Here is a 12933-nt window from a genome sequence, read left to right as displayed (position 1 = left end):
GAGTGACCAGGAATAACGGTCACAAGCTGGCAGAGGGTAGATTTAGGCTAGATATCAGGAGGCGCTACTTCACGGTCAGGGCGGCTAGAATCTGGAACCAACTTCCAAGAGAAGTGGTGCAGAATCCTACCCTGGGGGTCTTTAATAGGAGGCTAGAGGAACAGCTTGCTGGGGTCGTTTCACCCCAGTACTCTTTCCTGCCATGGCAGGGGGTCGGACTAGATGATCTACTCAGGTCCCTTCCGACCCTAGAAACTATGAAATAAACACATGCAAATTACTACAGGTACCCATACATTGAGTTCATTATGAATTCATGCATTTTCCCTGTTTTGAAACTGCTGCAAGTTTTAGCACAGGTATTGCATCAACGCAATTTTAAGCAGCAATTTTATCCTTACCTGTATATCGCACAAACTTAGCATGATATTAATCCAAAGCCAAAAGGCTCATGGTTTACTAAATAGTTAATTGGGCTGGGCCTCAGTACAGTTAATGGTATTTCAGGCCATGGTGACCCCACAGCTCAGCACTGCTCAGTTCGTGTGTGTATTCCAGATATCCCCACAAAGGATCCATGTGTTAACTACTTCCCCCCATAACTGGAACTGGGTGTTCTTGACATGAGTCCTGGGGTCCTACAAAATTTTATATGCAAATGAAGTGAAGGGCAACCGGGTCCAGCTCCACCTCACAGAAAGCAGGCCCACACTACTCGCATACAACAAGCTGAGAGAGGGGGGCGACACAGAGGTTCTGGGTGAACTGTTTGGGGCCCCATTTGGTGATGTTTGCCAGACATTTAAGGCTGGGGAAGAAACAGGAATCATTGGAAATGGGAGAGAAAGGTGCAGCTCAGCAGTGGGAAGAGAGGAAGTTGGAATGTATGCCATGCAGTAGCTTATTATGTCTTGAAAAAGTCAGCAGTTAGGGGGACTGCACTCAACAGGTCCTACCATATATGTTAAATATATATGTTATGTATATACTTATCCTTGTGGTGGATTCCCATCAGCATCTCAGCCTTTCTGGCTAAAATCAAATGTAGCATTTTTGGTACCAAGGGGAAGGTGTCAATATTGGCTCTGGCCCTCCCAGGGCAGGCCTGGTATTACAGTATTTCCAGGCCTGGTGCCAGTTCCCTGTGGAGGGAACACCCACCCCGTTTTTTGGGGCAGGGTTTTAAGAGCCAAAAAAGGTTTCCTATCAGTATGATTTCCCAATATGGGCCTTGTATTTTATAGTCACACTCAGTGTTGGCTGCATTTAATCAAGCAGAAGGATCTTGGAAATACTCCAAATAAGAGAACAGGAATGTAAATATCGTTTAAAATGTTATCCATCTAACTTGGGGTGGGCAAAACACAGTCTGTGGACTGGATCTGGCTCACCAGGTACTTTCATCTGGCCTTCAGTGCCCACCAACGAATTGTACCCCTCCCAGTCCTTCAGCCCACAAGGGTGGGAAAGAGGTGCCTACCTTAACCCCTAACTTACCCTATTATGCTTCGCTCCCACTCTTATGAGCGGAAGGGCCCAGCTCCGCCAGCACATGGTAGGTCTGCTACTGCAGGCTTCCCTGGTGTCCTGCTCCCTACCGGCAGCAGGTAGGGAAGCAGGGAGGCAGAGGTGGAGCTGCAACTGGGAGGGAGCGCGGAGCATGGGGCCAGGTCTGGCGCCATCATAGAGGCCGTGCCCAGGGGAGTGGTGGCAGCATAGAGCTTGGCTGGGCAGGGTGTGGGTGTAAGGGAGGGTAGGAGAGGTATGGGGACCCCTCCCACACTCCCCACCATGGTGCACAACCTGGCAGGCAGTGGGGGCAGCAGCAGCAGCAGGAGGGGGTTCTCCAGGCACTGGAGCTCGGCAGAAGCCCCAGGTGCTGGAGCCAGCTGGGGTGGGGAAGACAGCTGGCTCCAGCATGTGAGGCTTCCCTCCCGTGCCACATGAGTGCGGGGAGCGCCAGTGACACATACAGCCCAGCAGGGGGCTGTACTCCTCACTGTGATGTGCAGTGCTGGCTGGAGTCAGGCACCAGCACCCACCGAGTGCCCCCACCTGCTGTTGCACCATGGGAGGAAAGGCAGGGGGGGATCCCCACACCCCTCCCACCTTCCCTTATACCCCACAAACACCACACACCCACACAGCAGTGTTGCCTACAATGACTGCAGGAGTGGACAGTGTGTTCCAGAGTCACACACCCACACAACCCCCCAACATACTCTATGCCCCCTGACACACAGCCACACTCACCCCCCACACACACATCCCCACACATCCCTCCCCATACATTCCCCCCACCACAGTCTCCTGCCATATACACACCTTCATTCTCTACCATATACACACACACACACCTCTACCCGCACTATACACACACCTGCCACCATATACACAAATACATACCCCATTCATACACCCCCCACAACAAATTATAAAAGACTAAGAATTTATTTGGAGTTATTATGCAATCACCTCTATATACAATACCCAAACACATGACAAAATATCTTTTGTAATAAAATTAAAATATATTTTATAGTAGGTGTTTGACTTCTAGTGTATGATTTTGGGTTTTTCTGGTTCTAAGATGGGGCACCCCCCCCCCAAAGTATTTCCAGTGGGGGAAGGGTCGGAAGGGAGTGTTGGCAAGATGAGGGACTTCCGCTTGCAAAGGTCAGGGACTTACAGTCCCAAGATGGTGAGCAGGGAGCTGGGCAACCCATGCAGCCCTCAAAAACTCACCAAACCTTGTTAAGCAGCCTGCTGCCCAAAATAATTGCTTACCCCTGATCTAACCTCCTCTAATGGTTAACCAATAACACATACCTAGTCCTGGCTAGAGGGTGCAAAGCCCTGGACTGGTACCTGCCCTGCCCCACTGTGAGGGAGGAGCCACAACTGCTTGCCTGGAGCAGCACAGGGAGCCAGAATCCAGACACCGAACTGTTTGGACACAGCTACTACTGGGAGCCACTCGCCAGGGCCTTTGACCATGGGGGTGGGCCAGAGGAGGTGACAGTGGCAAGAACCACCAGACAACACAGCCCATGTGAAGCTGCAGGTGACAGCAGCAGGCAAGGAACTTTCCAGCAGGCAAGGGGCTTTCCCAGCCCACTGCAGCTGTTGGTGCACTGGGATGGAGGGAGCGGGTAATGGGAGTGGGCAACTGGAGGGATCTGGAGCAACTGGGACTACAAGTAAGGGAAACAGAAATCCCTAATGGTGTTAGGGATTCCAATGCTGCAAAAGCGAAAGGCAAGACACCATGGGAAAGGGCAACAGCAAGGGTGCGGCAGGCAGTAGGGTTGTGGACCGGAAGGACGTTGTCTTTCACAGGAAGAGTAGTAGCGATTAAGGCTGAGCATTCTATCTACTGGAATTGTTCCAGCGATGCACCAGCAGATAGCAAGAATGAAGAGAGAAATACATGCATTTTTTTAGAAAGCTAAAAGAGAAAGGCTGGCTAGAGCAGAACTGTACAAGAAGAGAGAAATGGGAGGATGGGGACTGCCAAACGTGGGGTTATTTGCTTATGCAGTAGCAGTATGAGAGAGGAAAGCAACACGTTTTAGCCATTTTTTTTGTGGGTGTAATATTGAGGAGATAGGGAGTGTATCAGGACCCATTTGACAAAATCATGGGTGTGGCAGTCATGCATTTACTATGTATGAATGGAAAGTTTTAAAAACCTTTACAAGATACGGAAGCAACTGATGGAGACTATAAGAGAGGGAGACATGATGACAACGGGGGGGGAACGTCATGGAAGGTCAAGTGCAGAAGATGTGAAAGGTGGTGACAACCAAACAGCAGACCAGGAAACATGCCAGCATAGCTTAGCTTACTGTAAGAAATATTCTGCCAGTGTGGGAGGTGCATTACAGGTGGCGCTTGGCAAGGTTGTCACAATGCCCACCAGAGTTGTGTGGGGGAGAAGAAATGGTAGGCCACATATTTTGGGAGTACACATATGCAAAAAGGGTGTGGGAGAGGGTTCGAAGATAAGCAGGTCTGTTGTGGGAGACAGTGTTATATGGACTTACACCAAAGGACCAGGAGAGGCAATACTACGACCAGTTTGATCATGTGTCAAAACAAGCTTGTGGAAAGTGAAGAATCTCTGGGCTTTTAAGGAGGTCACTTTCAGTGAAAGAGTGCTTGGAGCTAGGTTTATACAAACTGAAGTTCTATGGCTATTGAGACTGTGAAGACACTGGAGAAGACTAAGCAGAAAAGCGGAGGAACAAAGGAATGGACACATTTCTAACTGAAACAGCGGGTGGATGTTATGGAGCGTTTATGTGGACACTGGTTTAAGAGGGTGATTGAGTGGTGTTTTATCAAGTTTTTATGAGCACTGGAATTTTAGGTTTTTGTGAGGTGTGTCAAAATAAGGTGTAATATATGTAGTTTATTAGCAGTTATTTAGATGTGTTATAATATGATACGAGAAGTTTGTAGTGATAAGCTAGTTTTTAATAAAATTTGTCGTAGGTTCTCATCAGTATGTTAGGCCAATATGGGCCATGTATTTTATTGTCATGCTCACTGTTGGTGGCAGTTAATCAGCTTCATAGTTGGTTTCCATTACTATGCACATGCTGCTTTTGGCAACAGTTTAATGATAGGCAGTGTATTTAATGAGGTTTTCTTTTACGCAAATATAAGATGAGGGGTTTCCCCTTGCTCCCCTTTCTGGTTGGGGAAAAAAACTTTAATCTTGCATTTAAGTAAATATGGTAATATTCTCAATTTATCAACTAACCACCTTAAAAAAGATGGAAATGCGATCAGAACTCCTATGTAAGATTTTATGGTTGTTAAGAAGGTATATGATAGCATTGTTTGAAATCTCAATGGAAGAATTTGAATCTCTTACAAGATACATATTTGAAATTAAAACAAACAGAATATGAGTAGGAAGCAAACTCTTTATTGCATTTGGGCATGGACTCGTAAATTTGACGCCACTTCAAAAGGGAAGCGGGGGACTTGCTCTAAACTGCACAGCAGCTGTTATGTTCTAACAGTTACTGTGGACAAGCTGAGAACAAAACAAATGAAGCAAACTCCAAACTCTAGCTCCAAACTTAACATTGCATGATTTAAGTTAAAGTTAGAGCAGTTGTGCTCCAGTTGTATCACTCCCAACTTGTCCACTGTAACTGTTAGAATAGCTGCTGCACCCTCCATATCAGTGACTCCCCTCTGAAACATTCCTTTTTGCAACCCCTCCAACTGTACATGTGCCCAGACCCTCTTACATCAATACAGTATTAAAGCAAGAAGATGCCTTACCCTCAGTGCTTTTTAAGGTGGCTGTGGAAAAATTGCTACAGTCATTACTGAATTCTTAGATGGGGTGGGTTTAAATGGCCCACATCAACTTATAGCATACCCTGACAATTTGGCTATCACAGGAATGATAGAAGATAGGGTATGCAGGTTGTATGGAGAGTTGAAGGAAAATGAGATTTAAGATCAGTGAAGACATAAAGCCAAATGGAATCCACCTATGGAAAGATCTTGGACAAGTTTACCTACCAGCTTATAACCACAGACAAGTTAAATATAGTTTAAATAAACAGTGGTATCAATTAGAGGAACAGTTTGATAAGGGAGAAAATTAAGACATGGGGTGAGGCACAGAAGAAATGCCTATTTCTACAGAGAATTCTACTATTTTCTACAGAGAATGATTAATTTCAGACAACTACTGAAAAAAGACTAAGCTTCAAATATACAGGACTGTTAAAAGGTCTACTATTTTACATAGGTGTAACAGCTGGACACTTACTAGGAAGGAAGAAAAACAAAGAATTGAAAGTAGAGGATTGATGACTTTCTAGGCCAGTAAGAGAGAACAATGCACGCAGAAAAATATTAGGAAAATGCGTAAGAACCACATGTAGTAAATGCAGTGAAATCCTGAAGATAACCACGTAGCCTGTCCATGGTTAAGATTACAAAAGATAGCATATCTTGGACAACTGAGGAAAAGAAGCATTGTCCTTCCATAAGAGCTCTGCATGCAAAGTCCCAGAATGAGAAAAATTTGCTCTTGACAGAGAAAGTGAAAACAAGAAAGAACAAATAAAAACTGTTATAGGGTTCATAAAGCCTTTCTAACACTGGAATCATTATACCCAACACAAGATAATTCAATGTCATATCGTCTTACAAAACATAAAAGTAAAAATCAGTTCATATTTTTTATAAACATGATTACATCCAGTTTGAGGTTTCTTTGTTGGGGTTTGTTTGTTTCTGGTTGGTTGGTTTTTGTTTTATTTTTTCTCTCAGCCAGTATTATACATACGAGTGGGTGCATCTACACAAGATGCTTCGACTGCAGTAGACTAATTCTACTGCGCAGGCAAAATCCCTTGTTAATATGCTAATGTGCAGTAGAGTTAGTCAACTGCGCATTAATGTCACTAAAAGACTGTTCATTTCTGCTAATGCACAGTAGCACCGATTACAGTGTACTAAGTTAATACCTCTCATTACAGGTACTAAACATAAGCACCGTAATTATGGCACATTAATGAACATAAAGACATGCCCAGTGCTTCTCAAATTCTCAAAGCTAAGATTGATTATAAGCAGCATTGATTGACAGGAAAAATTTAACAGACTAAGTATAAATGAAAATTAGAGGTTAATTAAAAATACATAAAAATGGGTCCATAACAACTGGAAAAAAAGTCAAGACAATGAATGTAATTAGAAACTTAAAAAGGCAGGCAACTGATATAAAAAGCTTAATATATTAAATTTAGAATCTACTGTCAACAGGATTATAGAAAATAAGCAAGGCAAGAACTTCTCGGGGTGGTATCTTTTACTGGATGGACTATGCAGCTGCAATAAGGTTAGAGAAGGTTTTGAATGCAACAACAAAGAAAGTCTTGCATGCAAAAGCTTGTCTAATTTTATCTTAACTACATAGTCAGTCCAATAAAAGGTATCACTGTAAGAAATTCTTGCCCCTCACTAAATTTCTGGACCATCATGGCTACAACACTATTCTTATGCTACTAGAAAATAAAAAATCTAAAAAATTATCACTTTTTAGGCAGGAATGATACATATTTTTCTATAATGATGGAGAAAAGATTAATAAATATTTCAATTTTATATTTGGAAAATAGACAGACTATGTCATATAAAGATGACAAATTATTTACTTTTACCACATTAAGTCAACAAGAATCAATTTAAATCAAAATATTTTCACTCAAGAAAGTCTATATAACTCACATGACAGAGTTTTAAAATAACTGACTCTCCAGACTGTTGTTGTTCATTTTTGATAAATTATAGAATTATCAGGAAATTACAGAAGAAATGGAGAATGCTACTGTTGTTGTAATATTTTAAATGGGTAAACAGGATGATTTGGATACATTTAAACTGAATAAAATTAGGGTAGGCTGATATCAATCCCAAGCAAAATAATAGGAATGGCAAATACAGCACTATTTAAATAAAGAATTAAATAATAGAAATAAGTTATGACAAACATTATCCCAAATGATCTCAATATTGTTCTTTGACAAGAGTGCAAGATGCATTGATGATAAGTCCTGTGTTGGGTGAACCGTGTTTGTAATTCTGTAACATATTTTACTTAGAAGTACATTACAGTCTGATAAAAAAGTATCTTCCTGTATTAAAAGCTATGTGCCTGTATTATTCCTAAAAGAAAGTTACCCCGGAATCACAGGAGAAGCCCAGCCTCTCTCATCTTTCAAATGAACCACCGAAAAATATTTAAGCTTTGTTGCTTATCAAATAAAAATCACAGCCTCCTGTTGTATGCTTGCAGACGTACTGAGATATGTATATAAAATAACTGCGTATAAAGTTTTCTTACTAAACATGAAATACTGTATGAAATCTAACAATAATTAAGCTGAAAAAACGTTTGTGAAATTTGTTTTGAAACCACATATACTATGTGTTGGCCTTTTAAATGAACTACAAATTTATTTTTTTAAACAGTTAATGAACAATTATCAACCTCTCGTCTTCCTGCAAGTAGAATGGATATATATTTATACTAGCATACTCTGCCTTAACCAAATGTAGAAGTGGAATGGATATGTGAGATACAGCCCTACACTGGTATAAATCCACTCTGTTGTATAATTAGGTTTTTTAAAATTGAGGTAATTACTATACACCTGTATAACTTACACTGGTGTGCCCGTCACATGTCCGCAGCTCTAATCATTTTCAAGTCACTGCTCTGGCTATTGCCTGCTCTCCTGATGCCTCATGACAGGGCACTATGGGTGCATACACGCAAACTAACTTTCTGATAGTTAAGCCAACTTAACTTTAGGTCAACTTAACTGTTAGAGCATACACCTCTATGTGGAGCAGAGTTGACTTAAAAGCAGCACAATACACCTCCAACATGTATTATCATGAGTCGTATTAGTTAAAATAGCTCACAAGGCGGCTGCCTCCATGTCAAGGAGCTGCGTGTACGTTCTGACAGGGCTTAACTTAAGTCAACTTAGTCGACTTAGTTAAGTCACTTTAAGTGGTCATTGTATGCGTGTACATACCCTGTAATAATAGCAGACTACAGCAGTGGTGCCCAACTTATCCAAACCCACAGGCCAAATAAGTTGTGCAGGGCCAGTTCATGGGCCAGACCAGGTTGGCACACAAGATCAATCTGTGGAAGGATCATGGCCATAGAATGATCCTGTATGCCAGATCCAGGCATGGACTGACGCTGCGCACCAGCCTGATTCAGCATGTGGGGGCCGTATCATCTGGCCTGAGGCTCCTCAGAGTCATAATAGGGAAGCTCCTTGCCCAGTGCAAAGAGCACCACTGGCTGCTGCCATGCTAATCGTGATAGTGAAGTTACCTGTCACTGTGGCAGTGGCTATTTCTCTGTCCTCTCAAAGGCAGAGTTTGGGACTGCTGCTCTGGTTTCCCCCTCCCCCCTAAAGTGATGCTACTGGAACTCTGCACAGCTAGACGACAACTGCGTGTGCTGGATCCAGCCTGTGGCCCACAGGTTGAGCACCACTGATGGAGGTGTAACACCACAGCTAGGCTCCTGAGGCAGTTGCAACACATGGGGACAGCAGCAACTTCTGGCTGCTGCTGTGCTTCCAAAGCAATCATATGGCTGTGGCGGCAGTGTTTTTTTTTCTGTTCCACTCCCCTTCATCCCCCTCAAGTCAGCACCTGGGATGGCTGCCCTGGTTGCCCCACCCTAGTTATGCTACTGACTACTGGTCTATACTCTGTTATGGACCGATGTAAAACAGTTTAAATGTGGTTTAAACCTGAAACAGGCAGACATTTAAAAGGCTGCCTGGAATGGCTCAAAAGTGTACCTGGAAAATCAGTGCACCATATGCTAGTACACTTGTAAACCAGATGCATCCCATACTACATAATTCCTCACTTCCCCTCCTTCTTCCACCACTGCAACTGGCCACTCTGCAGCCAGAACTCTACGGTTCCTTTATTTTTCCTTTTGTTGGCACTTTTTAATCAATAACCTCCCTTGTACTATTTGTTAAATAAACAGCTTAGTGCATCCTTACTCCCTGTTTGACTGTGGCCCATCATCATGCCCTTCAAGCCCCGGGGAATGCTAAACATGGGTCCAAGCATTTCCCCCATTCTACCTGGAATGCTAGGGAACTATAGCTGTGGATTTCTGAGCACCAACAACTGTGAACCAGTTCCCAGTTGGTAACATTTAGGTATGGTTCAGTTGTTACATCTGATACTCCAGGGAAGTTTGTCAACTTTCTGAACAAAAGCCAGGTATAAATTACATTGGTATACAAAACTGATGTATAACTGATGTATATCATGCCAACAGAAACCTGTTGTGGGTCCACACCTGTAACTTAGTGAGAAGACAGACTGATGCCACTGACATACATAAAGATAAATTACTTTTTTCTTCAAACCAGATAATGTTCAAAGTTGATGACAACAGAAGCAGCCTGACCACATCTTTGCCACTCTAACCTATATAACCCACAAATAGTAGATGCTGTATCTTTAAAGTTTGCTGGTACAAGTGTTTAGAAGTAAACAGATCAATTTCTAACTTCAAGGACACTGACAAAATCTCTTTTACCCTCACAATGTTACAAAACTTTAATGTTTCAACTGAGCGCAAACTCCAGTTTTTAGTCGCACTTGATTTTAACTAGGTAATAGATTCAGGCGTACAATGCTTGTATAATTTTGAACAAGGCTGCTTTATCAAAGTGGGGATAGATATTAGTGAAAATTATCAGCAAAAATATTGGTAAAACAACAGACTACTGTGTACACTTGGAATTTGCGCATCCCTTTGTATAACAACAGTGGTATTCAATTTACTGGCAAAGTTAATACAGAGGAGCAGACCTTTCAAGAAGAAAAAACATTACATTCAACAACTGAATCTGATTTTTTTATATTCAGCCTTTATTAACTGCTCAAGGCTTAGATGCTACACCAACCTCGCCAATCAACCCACCTATGTACTAGGTGTTGCAAAAACTTGCCCTGACAGGTTAGGTGGAGGACACAATACCTTGAGCTTTGAAACTTGCTGGGTTTTTTTTTAAATTAATGCCACAATCTCTTTTTAAAAAATACCTGTGCCATATTCATACAGATTGCAGATCAATGTACTCTTGCTCCAAGTTCCCCTTTGCATTCTCATGTTCCAGCAGGAACTCTGCAGGGCTGGGTCCCGTACACCAAGTTTGAGCCTGACAACTGATTCATCTTAAACCAAACATAAGCCCTACATGAATTAACTCACATTCCCTACAGGAATTAACCTGCCAATGCCCATACCAATTCCTAGCATGGAAGGACCAATATGACAACTCAAGCAAATACAGAAATGATGGGGTGTATGGCTTTAATGTGCCTGGACAGACCTGCAGATAGTTTATCACAAGAGATTCACTTATTTCACACTAGCACAGTAATATCAAGGGTCTGCTTGGGTGCTTTATACGAAGCACTTCAGGTCTTTCAGCAAATTGCTGTGAAGACTTCAACAGAGGCCCCCTTCATTCAGTATTACACCCCACCCAGCTCTGGTCCTACATCCAAGAAAACAATCAAGCCTAGTGCAAGAGTGATATTGTAGCCATGATGGTTCAAAAATTATGTAAGGCAAGGATTTCTTAGGGCGGTATCTTTTATTGGACCAACTATGTAGTTGGAATACAGTTAGACAAGCTTTCAAATACAAGACATTCTTCCTCAGGGACCTAAAGAAAAAAGAAAGTCCCCAAGCAGATACTTGATATGGAGCACTATCACCTTGTTAGTGTGAAACAAACTTCAACTGGTTTAACTATCCCAGGAGAATCACTTATCTGCAGGTCTGTCCAGGCACCTGTTACAGCTGTCTGCCCCATAATTTCTCCATCTACTCTAGTTGTCAGGTGGGTCCTTCCATGGGAAGTCGTCCCCGAACCATTAGCATGTCTCTCGTGCAGTTTCATTGCTGCGTGGCAAACATTTGTTTTAAGGCTGTGGTTCCCAACCTCAGGTCACGGCCCATATAAGGGATGTGGGGGCAGTAGCAGAAGTGCCTCACACAACGGACGAGCCACGCCTAGTGCCAAGAACTCCCCTGTCCCCACCCTTGGGCCCCCGCCCGCCCCTGCACTCTGCTCCCAGCAGCGGGTTACTGCAAAAAAAGGGTTGGGAAACGCTGGCTGAAGAGAACGCAGTTATCAGGGTCTCACTCGGGGTCAGGATCCCAGCCCTATCCATATCCATCGGGAAAAGGTGAATGCAACGGGAAGCTTGCAGCACACCCGTGGGCCTTGACCTGAGGAAGAGCGTTTGACGCTGGAAAACTTGTTTAACTTTATCCCAACTCCACCGCGGGTCCAATAAAAAGATCTCACCCTAACAAAGCCTTACCTCCCCCCTCAACCCTTTCATCACCATCTGCCCCTCTTCTGCCAAGCGCCCCTCCCCCCCTTGTCCCGGGAGAGAACCGCGGTTCTAGACTGCCTGGCGGCCCCGCCCCGCGCGCCCACGTGCTGCTCCGAGGCGCACCCTGGGCCGCGATAGCCGCCCTGCCGGTAGGCCCCGCGCTGGGGAGGTGGAGCCTCCCCCCGTGGTCCCGGTCCCGGGGGTGGCGATGCGCCTTGCCGCGCCCCGCCGCAGGGCCCGCTGGCAGTTGCCGAGAAGCCGCGCCGCGCTCCAGCATTTTTGTGGCGTGACGCTGCACGACCCGCTGCCCTGTGCTCCGGCTGTGCCCCGCACCGCCCCGCACCCGCCGCTTCCCGCCCCGCAGCTCGGGCGCCTGTTTTGTTGGGTTTTTTTTACCTTCCTTGGCTTTTTTCCTCCTGGCCAAAGTGCCTCCGAGTTTGCCCAAGAAGGAGTCATCTTTCTTGCGGGAAGGGGGAGACTTGGGCGTGGGGGACTTGGGCGCCGAGGGCGACTTCTGAGGGGACGTTGCCATGAGCGGGGTGCGGGGCGGGGCAGCCCGGCCCAGCGCCCGAGGTGAGGGGAGGCAGGCTGGGCGCCCAGATGCAGCGAGCGGCTGGCTGCCCTGCTCCAAACGGAAGCGGAATTATTTCAAGCATTTGAGGCAGCTCCTGCTCTCCCTCCTTCCTTCCCTCCCTTCCTCCCCCCCGCCCGCCCGGCCGGCCAGGGAAGGCCGCTCTAGCGGCCGTGCACACTGCTCTCCCCGGCACCTGCCCCGCAGCCCCTGTCCACCCCCCGCTGCCGGGCTGGGCTGGGCTTTAGGCCGGGATTGCTTGTGCCACAGACAGCTGTCAGGTACTGGAAGGAGATCTTTGCAGTCCCGAAGCAAGATCCCAGATCCTGCCTGATTTATTGCCCCTCTGATGCAGGCAGAAGCTGCCCCCGGCCCCTCTTGCTCGTTTCTTCAGGCCCTGCCTCAAATTAAAC

The 12933-nt window shown here is 45.0% G+C and overlaps 1 protein-coding gene across 1 annotated transcript in view; it reads right to left on the bottom strand.

Moving 5' to 3' along the window:
- Nucleotides 1–12606, bottom strand: part of PARVA (parvin alpha) — a 108189-nt gene extending 95583 nt beyond the window's left edge. The window contains exon 1 of the mRNA XM_019551581.1: nucleotides 12346–12606. Within this exon, the coding sequence (XP_019407126.1) occupies nucleotides 12346–12481 (136 nt within the window). The 5' untranslated portion in view covers nucleotides 12482–12606. The remainder of the gene's footprint in view (nucleotides 1–12345) is intronic.
- Between the last annotated feature and the right edge of the window lie 327 nt (nucleotides 12607–12933).

This window comes from Crocodylus porosus, unplaced genomic scaffold, assembly GCF_001723895.1.
Source record: "Crocodylus porosus isolate Cpor-Errol unplaced genomic scaffold, CroPor_comp1, whole genome shotgun sequence".
NCBI classification, from domain to species: Eukaryota; Metazoa; Chordata; order Crocodylia; family Crocodylidae; genus Crocodylus; species Crocodylus porosus.
The sequence above is the reverse complement of the archived record's forward strand: the minus strand, read 5'-3'. Positions and strand labels throughout refer to the sequence as shown.